The sequence below is a fragment of the Lontra canadensis genome, unplaced genomic scaffold (assembly GCF_010015895.1).
Source record: "Lontra canadensis isolate GAN:19392208 unplaced genomic scaffold, GSC_riverotter_1.0 scaffold92, whole genome shotgun sequence".
Classification (NCBI taxonomy): Eukaryota; Metazoa; Chordata; class Mammalia; order Carnivora; family Mustelidae; genus Lontra; species Lontra canadensis.
In genome coordinates, this window is record NW_022631086.1 from 674,518 (window position 1) to 693,066 (window position 18,549).

Sequence of the window (18,549 nt, forward strand, 5' to 3'; positions counted from 1 at the left end):
GAGATAACGATCCGTATGAAACAAACCTGGGAATATGAACTGATTCTCATAAATCTTTCTCCCTTTCCTATTCTTTGGTCCACCAAGTGTGCATTACGAGCATGCAAGAACCCAAATCCCTTTCTTCTGGAATGTGAGCCCCTTGGGCTCAGGTTGTGTGGACTCCAACGTCAGGCCCATGAGGCAGTGAAAATGAGCAGAAGGCAAGGTCTCCACATCATCCACATCAGGATTCAAAGCGGTCGAGTCCAATATTTTAACTGCCTCAATCAGCGCAGGCATTTGTTGTCCCAGACCTTTTAAAGACATTTTTTAAAAATTACATACTGGGTGCCCCTGGGTGGCTCAGTCAGGTAAGCATCTGCTTTTGGGTTAGGTCATGATCCTGGAGTTCTGAGATCAAGCCCCGCCTCAGCTAAGCCTCATTTAGGCATCTGCCTTCTGCTCAGGTCATGATCTCGGGGTCCTGGGAATGAGCCCCACATAAGGCTCCCTGCTCATGGAGAGTCTGCTTCTCCCTTTACCTCTGCCCTTGTCCCATGCTGGTGCCGGTGCACCAGGGTGGCACAGTGGGTTAAAGCCTCTGCCTTCAGCTCAGGTCATGATCCCGGGGTCCTGGGATTGAGCCCCGCGTCTGGCTCTCTGCTCAACAGGGAGTCTGCTTACCCCTCTCTCTCTGCCTGCCTCTCTGCCTACTTGTGATCTCTGTCTGTCAAAAAAATAAAATCTTAAAAAAAAAATAAAGTCACAAACATTTTAGATCTTAATTAAACATCAATTATTGTAAAGAAATCATGTGCTATTAAGGGTCCTACATGTCACATACATAATGTCCCACCCTTATTTTGTTCTACTATTTTGCAAAGTAGAGTGGGAAATCTAACTCTTTTAATAGCATTTATTATGACTCATGATTCTTTGACTCAAAGAAAGTTTTATTACCTTAATGTTAAAAATAGCAACTCAGGGGCACCTGGGTGGCAGCTCAGTGGGCTAAAGTCTCTGCCTTCAGTTCAGGTCGTGGTCCCGGGGTCCTGGGATCGAGCCCTGCATCGGGCTCTCTGCTCAGCAAGGAGCCTGCTTCCTCCTCTCTCTCTGCCTGCCTCTCTGCCTACTTGTGATCTCTGTCTGTCAAATAAATAAATAAAAATCTTTAAAAATAAAACAGAACAAAACAAAAAAACCAGCAACTCATGGGGCTCTTGGGTGGCTCAGTTGGTTGGGCATATGCCTTCAGCTCGGGTCATGATTCTGGAGTCCAGGGATGGAGCCCCCCACCCCTTGCTGCTCAGCAGGAGTCCGTTTCTCCCTCTCCCTCTGCTCCTCCCCCTGCTCCTGCTCTCTCTCTCAAATAAATAAATGGGATTAAAAACAAAGATTAAGAACATGATCATTTGACTCAGGCAAATCTCCAGCTCTGTCAATGATACAACTGACCTCTCTGGACCCATTTCCTTCAGGATCAAAGTCAGTACAATATTCAACACATTACAGACAGTCTCTGACTTACAACTGTTCAACTTATGATTTTCCCCTTTACGATGGTGTGAAAGCAATCAGCGTTCAGCAGAAACCAAACTGCAACCGATTTATTCTCTTTCCCTGGGCTATCAACACACAGCAGTATATTCTCCTGATTCTAGGCAGGTCTGGAGCCAGAGGGGGCCCCCCAGTCAGCCACGTGGTCACAGGGTAAACAACCCACATACCCACAACCAAGCTATGCCCATATAACCACTCTTTCTTCCATTCTTAGCACAACATTCAATAAGATACACGAGATATTCAACACTATTATAAAACAGACTTTGTGTTAGATGGTTTTGCCCAACTCTAGCTACAGTAAGCATTCTGAGCACATTTAAGTTAGGCTAGGCTAATCTGTGATGTTCAGTAAATCAGGTGCATTCAATGCGTTTTCAGTTTACATGGTTTCAATTTAGGGTCAGTTTCTCAGCAGGTAACCCCATCATGACTCCAGAGAGAGCTGCACATTGATTAGGATTAAAGGAAATGTCACTCCAGCACGGCTCAGCTACTGGAAAACCCCTCTTTGTAGCTTGGATTCGTTTTATTCCCGCTTTACTTGGGATTTATAATCCTGCTAAGATTATAAACCAGGATAATCTCGTTTTAACTGGGAAGGCAGCTGAGGTTCACAGAGATTAACCCGCCCAAGGCTACAAGTCAGCCTCTGAACTCCAAGACCCACACATCCTTCAGGGCTAGACCACCTGCAGCCTAAAACATCCAAGGCCCGTTTCGGCGCCGGGAAGCTCAGCCAAGGGGCCTTCCAGGAAGCGGACTCCCACCTGGGGCAGGGCAGCGTCAGCATCTTCGGCAAAAGGGAGGAGGTACTGTCGCTGGGCTGGACCGGAGCCCACCCCGATGCCTCACCCTCCCCCGCCTGCTACCGCTCGGCCAATTTCCAGCCGCGATGCAGCGCCGGAAAGCCTGCCTCCGACGGCTGGGCCACTAGGACCGGCCGCGCGCCCCGCCCTCTCCACGTCACGGCCTCTAGGTGCAGTGCCCCCTAGGGGCTCCCCGCGCCGGCTCGGGAGGCAGGTCCTGGTCCTTCCCGCCACCGGCCCGTTACCCGCGCGCCGGCTCCCTGCCCGGCGCCCGCCCCCGCCGCCCCCCGGAGGAGCCTCACGCCGCCGCGGCCCCGCGCTGCGCAGCCCCGTCTCCGCCCGGCCCGCCGCAGCCGCCTCGCCCGGCCCGCCCGCGCCCCCGCGCCATGAGCGCGCGCCTGCCGCCCTTCCTGCGCGGGCTCCGCCGTCCGCCGCGGCCCCCGGGCCCGCCGCTCCGCCTCCGAGCGCCCTGTCGCGCCAGCAGCAGCGGCGGCGGCGGCGGCTGTGGCGGCGGGGAGGGCCTGCTTGGGCAGCGGCGGCTGCGGGACGCCCAGGTCGGGAGCAGCCGCGGCCAGGGCAGCCAGGCGCCCCCGGCCCGGCACTCGCTCGTCAGGTGAGTGTCCGGGGCTCGCTGCCGCTCCCGGGGCCGCGGACGCAGGAGGTGGGGCGTCCGGGGCGCTCCGGTCTCGGCGGGGTCCTGGGTTGGGGGTGGCCCGCGGGTGCCTCGCGGGGCTCCGGCTCGGGAGTGCTTGGTGCTAACTTGTTCTGGGCGCCCGGCGGCGGTGGGGGGCGGGGAGGGCGGGCCTCGCGGGGCGGGAGCGCGTGCGGGCCCCGGGACTGGCGCAGGGCGGGGATCGCGTGGGCGCGGGCATCCCGGGCGGGTGCGGCACCCCCGGCCCGCGCGACCCGCTCCACGTGCGCCGCCCCGGCCGGCTCTGATGCAACGGCGCCGGGCGCGGCGGGCGGGAAGGGGGCGGCGCGGCAGGGCGGGAGCGGGGCGGAGCAGGGGCGGTGGCTGGGGCGGGCACGAGATGCCGGCGCGGGCGGGAGAGAGGCGCCCTAGGCCTGGCGCCCGCGCCTACCTGCGCGGTCCCCCGCGTCCCGCGTCGCCGCAGCCTCCTGCGGATGGGAATGCCTGCTTGCTTCGGTTACATAATCATCTTCTGGGCGCGTTAACGTGCAGCCGGGCCCACCTGACCCCAGGCCGAATGCGGGCGAGGAGTCGGGCCCACGCCTGCCCCCATCGCTGCATGGGCGGGGCCGGGGGTCCCCAGCGCGGCTGCGAATGGAAAGTTCTCGCCCGACCCAGAAGTGAACTGTGGGAGTCCTGAGCCCACCCTTTTCCCCTACTCCTCCCCCCCCCCCCCCACCGGAGATGCCGCTCGCGCCTCTCCTCCCCCGCCTGTACCCTCTCCTCGCCCCTGCCTGGGAGAGAGGGCAGGAAGAGGTTGGATGGCCCTTCCTGGAAGAGTGGGTTCGCCGGGGAACTAAACCTGTGGAGTGAAGCACTCAGGGCAAACCTGGAGGTGCCGGGAAAGCCCTTGCCTGCCCCCGGTTCCGGGTGGCCATAACCCTGAGTAGGCTGTTCTCCATCCATTCACAACCTCTCCTTTTTCCTTCCGTCCCTCTTTGTAAAAGTAATTGCCTTTACCTCCTCTGTTTCCAAAGCCTTTTATGATGTGGCTGGTGACTCTAAGGAGACTTCTGCTTAGTTTATCCCTCCTTCCTCCAGAATGCAGGAGCTCCTTTAGGCCTCTTCGGGTCATGAGACTTTCACCAGGATACAGCTGAGCTCGCCTTAGTGGGTTGAGGTTTGGGAGGCGGTATGGGAGGCAGAAACCACCACCCCCTCACCCTCTTGTTTTCTGGGTAGGTCTTAGAGCTACCCGAAACTTTCCTGTGCATTTATTGCCTGTGTACCCCCCACCTCCCTGGAGTGAAAGGTCTGTGGGGCCAGGGCCCTTGTCTCTTGTTCACTGCTGGATCCTTCCTCCTGGAAAGAGGGCCATGTGTATGGTGGACACTTGTGACATGATGGGTGAATGCATCACTCAACACGGGTTCATTTATGGATTGTAATGATGAATGTTCTTTTCACTACCTGACTTAGAGATGAGCAGGATGGTCAGTGGAGGCCTGGGTCAGGCTCCTGCTGACACTGAGGAGGGAGGGGTGATCTCAGTTCCTGCGCGCGGGGGTGGCGGGTGGTAGTCGACCTCAAAGGGTTATGGAAAGAGAGAACACATATAAAATGCATAATCCAGGAACTGTCATAACAAGGCCTCCACAAATATTGGCTATTGTTTATAAGTTATTTTTTGAGCATTCTAAGCCAGGGGTTAGCAGTTCTGCCAAGGACTAGACAGTAAATAGTTTAGGTTTTCCAGGCTAATAGGCAAAATAGAAACTATTTGGTAGGCGCTTTTATGTGAGAAAAAAAAAATTTTCATAGTGTTCTACAGACAAAAGCCAATTTTCTTTATGGATACTGACATTTGAATTTCCTATAATATTCACATGCTACAAAATGTTACTATTTTGATGTTTCTAACCATTTAAAAGTGCAAAATCTATTCTTAACCCTGTACTCATGTTCTAAACTACAAAGAGAAGGTTTGTACAGTGATTTGCTGCTTCGTAGGATTATGGTTAAGGGCTAGGTGCCTTGCTTTGCGATATGACTCCAGTACTTACTAGATATGAGAATTGGGGCAAGCTGTTTGATCTCTGTTCATATACGAAAGGGGAACCATTATCACCAGCTTCAGAAGTTGTTATGGACATCACTATACTCTGCTGATTCTAAGAGGCATATTTTTTAATATCTCCAAAACTAGTCTTTTAATCAATTGTGTCTGACTATTGCTATTGGCCACATGACAGTCATCGTCTGTTTGTCATTGCCTGTACCCATGGGAACCTGGGCTGTGCATATTGTAACTTAATTGACTTATGTGTGTCATCTGACAAAACTGTCCTCCGAGAGATTTCCCCCAGGGCTTGGAGGAAGGAGGGGAGGTGGGCCTAGCTAGAAGTCACCTAGGATAGACATCCGCAAATCCGTGTATGTTAGTTTTTTTTTTCATGGACATATACCAGAAAAGTGAATGAATAAGCTGCCTCAAAAGCATAATAACCTCTCATTTCCCCCAAATAACCCCCAGTAGTTCCATTAACAAGTCATGGAAGGCCTGTTTTAGGAAATGAAATGTTGTCTGACATTTGTCCATTGATATCTGGTAGAATTGAGAAAATGCTAATATTAAAACTTACAGAATGGGTGTCAGGAATTTAAGGAAAACCACAGGGATAGAAGTGATACAGTTTTTCAAAAAATGACACATCACTAACACACTTGATGGCACAAGGGTGATATTTTTGGGGAAGGGAGAAAAACTGCCATCAGGACACTTAGATCAAAGAAGTCACTCAGGGGGTACCTGGCTGGCTTTGTCCCAGGAGCATGTGACTCTTGATCTCGGGGTCATGAGTTCAAGCCCCACATTGGGTATAGAGATGACTTAAATTAAATGTTCTTTTTAAAAAAAAAAAAAAAAAAAAGACACTCAGAAGAGTCCTATCCTGAATGTGAAGAAGTTTTAGGACTATTTCAGTTTGGTAGTTTTACTTTTTATGCTCATATGAGTGGTTTATGGCAAACAAAAAATATCTACATTCAGTACTCACAGAATCCACAATCTGTGAAGAAAAGATGGTGCCATAGTTTAACTGCCAGCTGGTTTTCTTCCTTAGTGGTTTGTAAAACAGTGGTCTGTCTTTCCTTTTCTATCTGAAATTGGGTGAAACAGCAGATAAGATTAAAGCTCCCAGCTCAGGCCTATGCATAAATAGGAAACGAGCAAGGCTGCTTTAATAAAAATACTCCCCAAGTGTTGTGGATGTTACTGTCCAGAGGGAGGCAGACAAGGAAGGTAGGATGATGACCCTATGATCTTTGCTTCCTGCTCCAGCTCTGGGTAAAAGGCAGCAAGGGGGAGAGGGGGCCGGGGTGCTCCTGTATCTTTCTCTTCGCTGCATGTTCCTTCCATCCTTCTGGCTACAGCTCACAGCCTCGTTGGCCAGCGGTTAGTGTCATGAGCCCATTGAGCTACAGGGGAAACAGGGACCTGAGCTCTCTAGCCGGATGCCAGGTGTAGCTCATGCTCCGAATTCGATTAAAGAGGAAAATGCTTGGAAATATTCATAGGAAGTGCCCAGTCATCCAAGCTGACATCAGTTGTGTCAGTACTACTGTTACTATTGTACTGAATGTATCCACTAAATTACCAGGGCTGTAGATTTATTAAGCTGCTCTGGCTGGTGCTTTCAGCCTGGGCTGTTTCTCGGAATACCGATGACAGTCTTTGGAAGACGCTGTTTTGGAAATTTCAGTGCTCTGTGCACACTGGTACCTCTTTTCCCTTTGAAATAAAGTGGCTCTGTGCTCAGGGATGTACTTAAGTCCGTAGTTTTAAATAACCTTACGGCTCCCTCTGAGTCTCTCGTGTGGCCGCAGTTAGCTGCAAGGGAGACTGAGAAATGAGGTCATTATTCCAACAGCCTTCTTCTGCCCAGTGAACACATTATTTCCCAGCCAGAGGGAGACCAGCCTGTCCGTGGAGTCAGTGGTATGTAACTCAGGTGCTGGTGTGCAAGAGCACCTATGTCTGAAGGTCCCAAAGCAGCAGGTTCAGCTCCTTAACCACTGACAAAATCAAGAGGCAGAGAGACAAGGAGTGAGACAAGAAGGAAATTTATTTTAGTGAGGCCAACACCAGGAAGATAGCGGACTAACCTCTCAAAGACAGTCTCCCAAGTGCTGAGGATACTTCCAGGTTTATATAAGGAAAATGTGGGACTGAGGTTGGTGGGCACAGGCAGGGTGGGCAGTAGAGCTCGGGTCATTGTCTTGGGGTCCATCCTGGGTAGGGTCTTGCTGGCTCAGGGCTGCCCTTACTGCTTGAGGGGGTAGTCTGCATCATGTCCCCCCCCACCCCCCATCTAGGGGCTTTGCCTTCCAAGTCTTTTGCCTGAGGTAAGAGATAAGCCGGAAGGAAGAATTTCATCAATTAGAAAATTGAAGGTCAAAATGGAGGTAATTGAAGTCTTTTCCAGTGGTTGATACTTTAAGGTACTAGTTACATTATTATAAATTCAACAATGTTCTTCAGTAATGAAGTTCTGAATTTTGGTTACACTTAGCGGCCTGGTGGCCTGGCGGGAGAGTCAGGCAGGCATTCCTTCTAGCTGTAAATTGACAAGGCTGCTTTTTTCCCAGGAGTGAGAAAATCTCTGATTAGAAACATTTATCCTACTTTTTAGATCAGTTGAGCCTGGTGACTGCTTTCATGGTAACTTTGCTTTTCCCTGTAGGAATCATGAGTAACCCCAAAGAATGGGGAGAATTAGCTCTGTTAGCTTCGTGGGTGACAGGTTTGTGTTTTATAGAAGTGTTTGGTCCCTTCACTTCATTGAGGGGTGGTCAAGGTTATGAAGAGTTTTTGGGAAAACTGTTGGCTGTCAAACGAGTAATTTTTAGTGTTCTAGGGTAGCCACAGGACACCCTTTTTCGCAGATGAGGCTCCTGGAGTTGGTCCGAGACTCAGTAAACTGATGGTGTAGGTCCGTGGGAGGCCCACATCCTGGTGCTTGGCTAGTCCCCTTTACCCACACCTCGGAGCTCCGTGGCTCCTTGTTGAAAATGCACATTCCTGGGCCACACCCAGCCCTGCCAACTCCCGACTTTCTGGAGTGAGGCACAGAAAGCTTGCTTCTTACCAGGCTCCCTCAGTGCTCTTTGTGCTCTTTGTGCATATTGCCAAAAACCACTAGGGACCTATGTTCCAGTGACTTTTGGGGAACCAGGCAGAATTAAGGACCCCCTCAGCCCAAATTAGCAGTCATGAAAGACAGAGAAACGGCGTAGCTTGAGGCCCTCAGCCATACATTATTGGACAGGAGACTTTAGTGCTCACTTATAAGGCAGCTTGTAAACTTGCACATAGTCTCGTGTATCCAACGGAATAATACAGTCATTTCTTGCAGAATTAAGTTGCTTCAGCTAGGTGTTCAGGAATAAGACACGAAAATCTTTGCAGGTCATGTATGTGTGCATGCCTCCCTGTTCTGTCTGGGGTAGCCCAGTGTCAGGTGGGAAGGCTCCTCCTGGTGGAGTTTTGGAGCCTTTGGGTGTCTCCTGAGCACAGCTCTCTTTCCATCTACCTGCTCAAGAGCGCCTCCCCCAGGACACTCATCAGCATCTTTGAAAACCCAGTGAAGCTGAGCAGTGCCATTGTCCCCTCAGCCGGTTACTGAATTGATGCTCTCTGCCTGGAAATTCACCTTGTAGTTTCTGGAAGCTGTTTGGTGCATCTAAGACCTTATCAGAGATAGAAGACAAAAAAAATTTTTTTAAAGATATTATTTATTTATTTGACAGAGAGATCACAAGTAGGCAGAGAGGCAGGCATAGAGAGAGGGGGAAGCAGGCTCCCCGCTGAGCAGAGAGCCCGATGCGGGCCTGGATCCCAGGACCCTGAGATCATGACCTGAGCTGAAAGCAGAGGCTTAACCCACTGAGCCACTCAGGCGCCCCTAGAAGACAAAATTTAAAGACGCTCTTAACATGGGGCCCAGGTACTGCCTTGGCTGAGCCTTTTGTCTATTATCCTGAGAGAAGAAAAGCCAACTTCATATGCATGGGAGGCCCATGTTACAGAGATGGGAGTGAAGGAGTCTGAAATCGCTCGGCCCAGAAGTCCGCCGGAGGAGCCTGTGCCTCGTACATCAGCTGGGTCTGCCCTTCCTGGGCTGATGCTCCTTGCCTCCTCCCAGTGTTACTAAGGTGGCAGTGGCATCAGCTGGGGCTTTTAGGAAAGTCCAAATGCAGATTTGGGTGGTGGGGAGTTCTGAGGAGTGACAGGCTCTCTCCCTGAGAGGCCTGGGGAGCATATCCAATTCTGATGCAGCCCTAGCGTTTTTGTTCCCATCCCCAGTCCCTTCCCCCACTTCCCTTTTATATCCCTACTCCCCAGCCTGACCCTCCCTTCCCCTCTGTTTTCTTCCCCTCCCACTCCCTTCACATTCCTTTGAATTCTGGGCCCTGGGATTTGTCTGACAGCAAGCCCCCTCCCCAGTCTCTGCTACCCTCCTGGCACCAATGTTTGCAGTCCCCATAGGAACCCCTAGGGACGGATGTGGGTGGAGGAAGGGGATTATTTAAAAAGACGTAAAATGTTTGCATTATAGTCAACTTGAAAAATACAGGAGAATTCACCCCAGGAAAATAATTGTTAACAGCTCGTTTGCACGCCTCTGCTTATTTTTAAAATCAGATGGTCACAGTTTACGCTGTGTTGTACTTCAGGATGCTTATCCCGCCCCTCATCACCACACCTCCCACGCTTGGAGCGCATCCTTCTGTCGTCTGACTATTTTCACTTACAGTAACGAGCTTTCTAGGAAAATGTGTTGGATCGGTCCTTTCTAGTCATTAACAAAGACATGACTGTGGGTTGTCTTTTCTTTCTCAATGCAGAGAAGTCATTCGGAATTCAAAAGAGGTTCTGAGTTTATTGCAAGAAAGAAATCCTACCTTTAAGCCGGTGCTTGCTATTATTCAGGTAAGGTGCTGCTCTTTGAGGATGCTTTTCAATGAAGAAGAGAATCGTGTACAGAAGACCAGGGTATCTCTTGTCACAGAAGTGGTCTTAACAGGGAGGAGAGGGCAGAGATGGAAATACTGTCGGGTCCCTCTTCCTTTGGTCATTTTGCTCCTACCAGGTTACTGGTTAGTTCCCTCCCTGCCTGGGTGGGTCCTTTATGAGTCTTTCTCCTCTGGGTATGAGTAGCTTTGAGAAGTGAGGAGGTAGGCACCCACCTCCGTGCGGTTATATGGACATACTGTGTCCATATGTGCTCAGAGATGCCTATCAGATGTGACTTGAACGTAAGAAGGGGCAAAGTTCCCCCCTTTGCTTCTGTGGAAAGCAGATGCGTGGGGAGGCATGGTACTTAGTGAGCTACTGCGAAACCTGCTAAAGCCTGCCATAGGTGCTAAGGGCCAGACATCAATACGTGTCAGAAGGACTTGCATTTCCTGTCCATCTCTTGGCTGTGGCCCCTTTGTTCCCAACAGTAGTTGGTGCCACTACCGTTTGCCCTCCTTCTTGGCGCCCCCCCCCCCGGGGTGACAGGACAGTCAGGAGGGGAGCCACACCTGGAAGCTCACACAGCACAGCGGGTGGGCCACAGGGAAGGTGTCAGGAGAGCGGCCTGGGGTCCAAGCGGCGCTGTGATTTTTGAGACTGGAGTTGTGCTCACGTCACTCGCATTCTTGGGGGTCGTCTCCATACCCCCTGCAAAGACAGGCAAGCGAGAAAGGTAGAAAGAAGAGTGGCCTGAGCCTGGAGTTCCCAGGATTCTGCTTGCTGACAGCTTCCAGCTCCGCGCAGGCCACCTAGAGCCCTGTCTCAGATGTCCTCGTTTAGAGAGGGGTGCCGGCTGGGTGGCCACTCGAGCCTTAGGAGGGCTCTCGCTTTTTTTAAAGTAACATAATGTGAAAGCTGAGATACTGACATGTGAATAAATACCAGCTCTTAGTCTCCTTCTGTGAACAATTAGAGCCTGTATTTCCTTCTCTTTCTAATAAATTGGATAATTTATCATCATAAAATTCATCTCTGTATTACGTTTTGTGCTTTTTCAAGATATTTTTGTGGCTGTTACATTCTCCTTCTTGCTCCCATCTCCTTAGGCAGGCGATGATAACTTGATGCAGGAAATAAACCAGAATTTGGCGGAAGAGGTGAGGATTGTTGAATTCTACAAATTCCTCCTACGTGTTTGACGCTTCATTCTCTCACAGCGACAGAATAACGTTGTGTTCCTTTCACAGGCTGGTCTGAACATCACTCACATTTGCCTTCCTCCGGATAGCAGCGAGGCTGAGGTAAGTACCACAGGCACTTGAACACAGGGTGCTTCTCCCTTTAGACATCATATACCTGTTAGCATCTCTTAGTTGTCGTTGGGAAAGTTCAGTCTTTGCTTGTGGCTGAGTTCTTAGAGGGAAGAGGTCACTTCTCCTTCTAGTGGAAATGCTCCTTGATCTGTTTGTCCCTCAGTACATGTTTCTGTTGAAGGCCGGAGCTGGGCTTAGTGACTTGGGTTGTGTTTTTTGGCGGCGGCGGCGGCAGCATCCAGTGGCGATTGTCTGGCTACCAGGGTGTGAAGGGCTAGTTCTGGTTTTGCTCTTTCCTGACCAGTTGTTTGACCTTGGCCATTCCTTCAGCTTCTCAGTGTCACAGTTCCCTTATCAATAAATGTCGCGGCCGGCGCAACAAATCGACCAGGAACATGAGGGTAAGAGGATGAAGAAATGAACTCGAGAAGGGGCACCTGGGTGGCTCAGTGGGTTAAACCTCTGCCTTCGGCTCGGGTCATGGTCTCAGGGTCCTGGGCTCGAGTCCCACATCGGACTCTCTGCTCAGGGGGGAGCCTGCTTCCTCTCTCTCTATGACTGCCTCTCTGCCTACTTGTGATCTCTCTCTCTCTCTGTCAAATAAATAAAATCTTTAAAAAAAAAAAAAAAAAGAACTTGAGAAGCAGAGAGATGGGGGCAGGAGGAGCACTGGGAGGATGTCCAGCAGTGCTGATTTTATTCCACATCTTACAAGCATTTATAAGGCAGACCACAGTAGAAGGAGTAATATATCAGTATCTAGTCAGATAACCGCAAGTTCTTACTACAAACAAATCTTGTGACGCCACGTAATCACGGCTAATGCCATTAGTTACTATCGATACAAGAAGTTACAATCAACCAGGGAGTGGGTTATGGGAAGTACAGGAACAACAAGGACCAACTAAGAATTTATGACCCTGGCCACATTGTTCCCTTCTGTAGGGAGAATGTGTGGGAAGTCACATAGGCGAGTACACGACACAGAGCATAGACCCTTTCTCAGTGTTACTCAACTTTCCTGTCCTTAACCCCTTATCAAGACGTCTGGACTTTAAAGGAGACACAAGTCAGGGCCTGGTTTGATCCACGACTCCAACCGTGCCATGGCCTCCAACAAATAAAGGAATAGAATGAGATCATCTTCAACGTCCTTTGCAGGCAAATGTTCTGGGAGTAATAGCCTTTGCAGGTGTCGTGTCAAGCATGGGAGAAGCAGCCACGCCAACAAGTAGTGGTGAGGAAACCAGATCCCGGGCCGTGCTAGCGTTTGGTCCTGTGGCTAGCTTTTCTTCAGACGGGCTGTGGCAGTGAGGATTTATTTGACTGCCAGTGATGGAAAACTTTGAATAACAGAAGAGGAAATAAGACAGAAATTTATTTTTCTCTTAGGTCAGTAAGTTTGGAAGCAGGCTGGTATGGTGGTATCACAAGGTCACCAGAAGCTTGGGTTCCTTCAGTCTTCCTGTCCTATCGTCTGTTGTGCTATCTCATATCCAAGATGGAAGATTCAACCCTGTATATCACATCCACATTCTAGCCCATGCCAAATAAATCCAGACTTAGTAAGGAGAGACATGATTCAAAAGGAGTATTGCAATAGGGGGTATACTCTGACGGTAAGATCTAAGATCTGTAATCCTTTGAGAGGTAGGCAAAAGGGTTTTTCTTTTTCTTTTTTTTTTTTTAAGATTTTATTTATTTGACAGGAGAGAGACAGTGAGAAAGGGAACACAAGCAGGGGGAGTGGGAGAGGGAGAAGCAGGCTTCCCACTGAGCAGGGAGCCCGATGTGGGGCTCTATCCCAGGACCTTGAGATCATGACCTAAGCCGAAGGCAGATGCTTAACGACTGAGCCACTCAGGTGCCCCAAAAGGGTTTTTCTTTTACACAGCGGGGTAGAGAAGGCTACAGAGAACCCGGTGTGAGAAAGTGGGATGAGAGGGGACCTTGATGGGACAGTAGGTCATAGAATGTTTTACCCTGTGGCCAGGTTCGTCTCAGGAGAGGTTGTCTGCTAACCAAGTGAGGGGTGGGTCAAAGTTTAGCAACCTGGGGGAAGGAAGGAAACTTACATTTTGTTTGCGTTTTGCTCAGATGCAACAGTGGAGGCAAGTAGTTCCCCTGATCTTTTATGAGACAATGAATGGGCATTTTTAGGGCCTGGATCTGGTTCTTTGCAGTACACAAGAGAGTGGGGAGGATTTTTTAACCTTCCTTGTTTTCCCAGATCATGCGGCTCAGTTCAACGACTTCTTGTCACCAGCAAGTAAAAGGCATTCCGGACGAGGACAAAAGACAGGTTCCCAGTCTCTTCCCTTCAGAAACAGTTCCTGAAAGTCACAGTTAGGCGTCCCTGTCGTTGGCCTGAACCTCATTGCTCCGCCACGAAGCAAGGAAGGCTGGGAAATACAGTCTTTCCACCAGGTGGCCTTAAACCATTCATTATGGCACCTAAAAACCAAAGTTTATTACTAAGAAAGAAGGGAAACCATATCTGGGTAAACCATTTCTGCCACACTTGCCTTTATGATATATTACAAATATTGACCCCCTGACGTACCAGCATTAACAAATGCCGAGAAATTTGTTGTCCCTTTGCAGAAGGACACCCATTGTCTGCATTTGGGTTGTTTGCATCGGTATTGCTAGGCCTTCACTTTTTTATTCCCGGACTTATTTTCTGACAGTCATCTATTTCCTATTTTTCTTTGACATTCTGGTAAATCTACATTTGTATGGCAGTGTTACTGTTCTGTTGGAAAAGAGGAAGGATCTTAATTTATTAAGATTTTGTTGTTGTGTCTCCCACAGCCCAAGTACAGGTGACAGCAGACCCCTCACTTCATTCTGGGCTCTTGACCCACCATTACTCTGTTAGCGCTTTCCCTAGCTTAGTCTGCTTTCATTTTCTTTACCAGCGTTTGCCATACCCAGAGATTATACTACTATTATTATTATTACTTTTCCTTTTCCCTCTTGTCTTCCCCTCTAGAATATAAACTGCAGGAGGGCAGACATTTTTTTCACAGCTGTATTTCCTGTCTCAGAACTGGCACAGAGTAGGGACTCAAAACATGCAATGTCTGTTGAATGAATGAATGGAACAAAATTTTCTTTCTTGATTTTTGTGTATCACAGCATTTTCCTTTCTCACCAGGTGGAAATACCACCGTGATTTTTTTGCTAGACGGTGAAACAGGTGGTGAAGGTAACACTGCTCACAGTGAGACCCATATCCATGGGCTGGTGTCTCTTTTACTTAGGAACGAATAATATTGTGAAGTGAAATGAATCCATGTGTTATCTCCTGGCATGAATTAGAGCTAGACAGACAGGACAGAGCATTTCTTATGGAAGGACACACCCAGGCCTTCGTTAGCTTTTACATTTTTACATCACCTTCCCAAGCCTGTACTTCGGTCTTTTTCAGAAATAGTGAGTTATTTTAGCATTTCCTATAAAAAGGAGATAACTGTGCTTTGAATTTATCAACCACAAGCCTTTCGAAATGCTGTCTGGGTCCATTCAGGCCCAGGGGACCTGAGGGCCCGAGTGATGGCTTCTAGAGGGCGGCAGTTGGGAAGACTTTGTTGAACACATTGTGTTTGAAACATAGGCTTGTCTGGGCCGGGTTGGAACGCCAGAGACTTGTGCCCCATGGTCTCCCTGAAAGCTGGCAGTGTGTTGCACTCCAGTATAGTCGTGGAATTGTCTCTTGCGTATCTCAGAGTCTGGTTTGGTTTGGTTTTGTTCTGTTGTGGCAGGGAGTGGGGCAGGAGGAAAGACAAAGAAGTCCCTAAAATTCAGCCATGCCGCTTTTGGAAACTTATAAACACGGTGAAAAGAGAAATTAGACTTTCTTCATTCTGCTTTACAGCAACTTCAACAAGGAGTGAAAAAGAAACGAGGCATTTTTATGAATCTATTTTTTTTTATATGAAACTGTTTTTATTGGGTCTTATTTTTATAGTATTGATTTTGGGGTTTGTTTTTTCACCTCTGTAGATTATAGATGAAATCTTGAAGATTAATGAAGACGCCAGAGTACATGGCCTTGCCCTTCAGATCTCCGAGAGCTCCTTTAGCAACAAAGTCCTCAATGCCTTGAAACCAGAAAAGGATGTGGATGGGTGAGAAAATACAAAAGAAAACAACCCAGTCTTATTGCTAATCGAGCTTTTCTACTGTGACCTTTTTTCCTTTTAGTTCCACTGTTTCGGCTGGGTCTGTAATTAAGAGTGGAAGAAGTCCTTTAACTATTTCAGGAATTTGTGGGCTTTTTAAATTCCATATAAGAAAGTTACATATATTGGAATAGGCACTTGCCCTTTTGTAGGGCTTGGGCGCCATTCTGGAAGGAACATCCTTCACACCATCACATTCATTTCATAACCTCCTGTCTGATTCACAGAGCCGTTGGCCAGCCTTCCTCATCTAAATAAGCGTTTCCTTGAAAATTCTACCAGACCAAAGAAACCAGCCCAGAGTCCTGACTCACCAGCAGCACCCCATGCTTCCTTCGTCCCAGGCCAGTTGAGAAAAGCAAAACAAGCACTTTCATTCATAACACAAGGTTTTATTTGAAATTAGAGGAAAAAACTACAAATATGTGGTGCACTAATATTTGCCTTTGACTCATGTCCTGGCGTGACATCCACCTCATGAAACGAGGAGTACTGCCCATTCATGTGGGCGATCGGGACTTCTCCGGGGGAGGGAAAAACCTCATTTTCCTGCGTGGAAATAGGAAGTGTGTTTTGTACTGCGGCAAAAGAACATCATGTATTTAGCATTGTAAGCAAAGGTTGTAAGCAAATTTAAAAATCAGACTCCCATCCAGTATACCTCACAGGAGCTGGATTGAAAGGCTGCCGCCTGGTGGACACACCCGGGCTCCTTCCATTCTCAAACCTCTCTGGGCGCTCAGACCCAGGGTAGACACAAACACAGGTTGAAAAGTTTTCATGAAAATCTCTGGTTCTGTACTAGACTAACTAGCAGGGAGAAGAAGCCCTGTTCAGTGAGAAAACATCCAGAACCTGCAGGTATCAAAGTGTAATTTCAAATCTTCTGTGAAAAGAGAACTATGAACATTTTTCTGTGTTTCCATTTTATTACGAACTTGTATGGAGCCCATTGGTTTCACTAGATAGTTAGGGACCAGTGGGTCCTGGATTTGAAGGAGGAAGAGCGCAGAAGCCATTCAAAGTACATGGTCACTCAGATTTTATTTCTTGATTTCCCAAGGAGATAAGTACTGATATTAAAGGGGGATCAGACTCGTGAATCCCACGTCTTGCTAGGTCACCCCAGATTTCTAGGATTGGTCCTGGATTTTGATACTGATTGAGATATAAATTCCCTCAACGAAAAAGCAGGCTCGGCTGCATGACAGTGGGGTTGCACACTTCAGGGACACCATTCCACGGAGCACACCGAGCAGAGCTCCCTGTGCTTGTGCATGCCGAGGCCTTGCATGGTCTTGTGCTCATCCTGCTCTCCAGGCAGAACCAGAATTCCCAAGGTTGGCCCAACCCACAGGAGCCACTTCAGAGTTTCCCAAGGGACTGCTCTAAAAAGCTCGTGGCCTTTTTTCTTGCCCATTCTCTATATTTAATGACTTAATATATTCTGTCTATCCAGTGTTGCTGTGGATATGATTTGGGATTAATACATGTGAGTTAGGGGCACCCGGATGGCTCAGTGGGTTAAAGCCTCTGCCTTCAGCTCAGGTCATGATCTCAGGGTCCTGGGATCGAGCCCCACATCTGGCTCTCTGCTCAGCAGGGAGCCTGCTTCCCTTCCTCTCTCTCTCTGCCTGCCTCTCTGCCTACTTGTGATCTCTGTCTCTGTCAAATAAATAAATAAATAACATCTTTGAAGAAAACAAAAAAAGAAGAGTGTGTTAAAAAAAAAAAACATGTGAGTTACAGATGAGTGAGCTTCAACCGTGTTTTGGCTTACAACTTTCCTTTTTGTCAAATTCAGAGTTACAGACATCAACCTGGGGAGGCTGGTCCGTGGGGATGCCCATGAGTGTTACGTCTCACCTGTGGCCAGAGCTGTAATTGAACTACTTGAAAAGTCAGGTAGGATTGCTGCTTTAGAAATGCTGCGATTTTCTCTTTTTTGGGACTTACTGATTTTTTAATAAGGATTTCTTTCTGGAAGAGTCTAATTGAAGCATGGAGGTAATATTCAATGTCCGCTCTTTTGCTTATCTTCGAGGAGATACAAATGACTCTGACAGACTTTTCTAACAAGGTTACCTCTATTACAGTTTTAAAAAGAAACTGATAAAGATGAGTAACCTGTTGTGAACAAAGGCTCAGCTTCTCTCAGGAAACACTCAAAATAACCACAACGGAAAATGTTCCAAGCTTCAACTTCTCAAATCTGTTAACACGTAAACTTAAATAAAACTTATGTGTAAGATTTAAATGAGGAGGCTGTCAGATATAGTTCAGGGTATGGGAACCTCGATTGGGATTTATCAGTGAGCAGTAACTCTTTCTATAATCAGTATTTAATTTCCATTGTTTGCCCCTTGACCTTGCTCTTTTATGTCATTGACATAGAAATGAATAATTTCTTTTTCTTGGTTATCAGACTAATGAGTTTCAAATATTTTAAAGGCTTTCTAGCTGAGTATATAAAAAGTTAAGTAACTAGGGCCACCTGGGTGGCTCAGTGGGTTAAGCCTCTGCCTTCGGCTTGGGTCATAATCCCAGGGTCCTAGGATCGAGCCCCGCGTCAGGCTCTCTGCTTGGCGGGGAGCCTGCTTCCCCCTCTCCCTCTGCCTGCCTCTCTGCCTACTTATGATCTCTGTCTGTCAAATAAAGAAATAAAATCTTTAAAAAAAAATTTAAGTAACTAAATTTTTTCTCTTCCACCTTAGTAAAAGAGAAGCAGATGTTCCTCCTGCACACCCAAACATAGAACCATCAAGCAAAAATTGCAAAGTATTTAATATCTCAAATATACAAGTCAGTACCCAATAATAATAATAATAATCTGACTGAAATATTAGAAATGTCTGAATAGACATTTTCCCAAAGAAGGCATACATATGGCCTACAGGTACATGAAAAAGTGCTTAATACCACCGATCATCGGGGAAATGCAAATTAAACCATAATGAGATATCACCTCACACCAGTCAGAATGGCTAGAATAAAAAATAAAAGAAATAACAAGTGTTGGGGAGGATGTGGGGAAAAAGGAGCCCTCGTG

The 18,549-nt window shown here is 48.1% G+C and overlaps 1 protein-coding gene across 1 annotated transcript in view; it reads left to right on the forward strand.

The window, feature by feature from the left end:
* The first annotated feature begins 2,737 nt into the window (after positions 1–2,737).
* MTHFD1L (methylenetetrahydrofolate dehydrogenase (NADP+ dependent) 1 like) overlaps positions 2,738–18,549 on the forward strand; it is a 183,700-nt gene continuing 167,888 nt past the window's right edge. Inside the window, exons 1-6 of the mRNA XM_032836357.1 lie at positions 2,738–2,964; positions 9,889–9,973; positions 11,107–11,157; positions 11,248–11,301; positions 15,322–15,446; positions 17,305–17,405. Coding sequence (XP_032692248.1) covers positions 2,738–2,964; positions 9,889–9,973; positions 11,107–11,157; positions 11,248–11,301; positions 15,322–15,446; positions 17,305–17,405 — 643 coding nt within the window. The remainder of the gene's footprint in view (positions 2,965–9,888; positions 9,974–11,106; positions 11,158–11,247; positions 11,302–15,321; positions 15,447–17,304; positions 17,406–18,549) is intronic.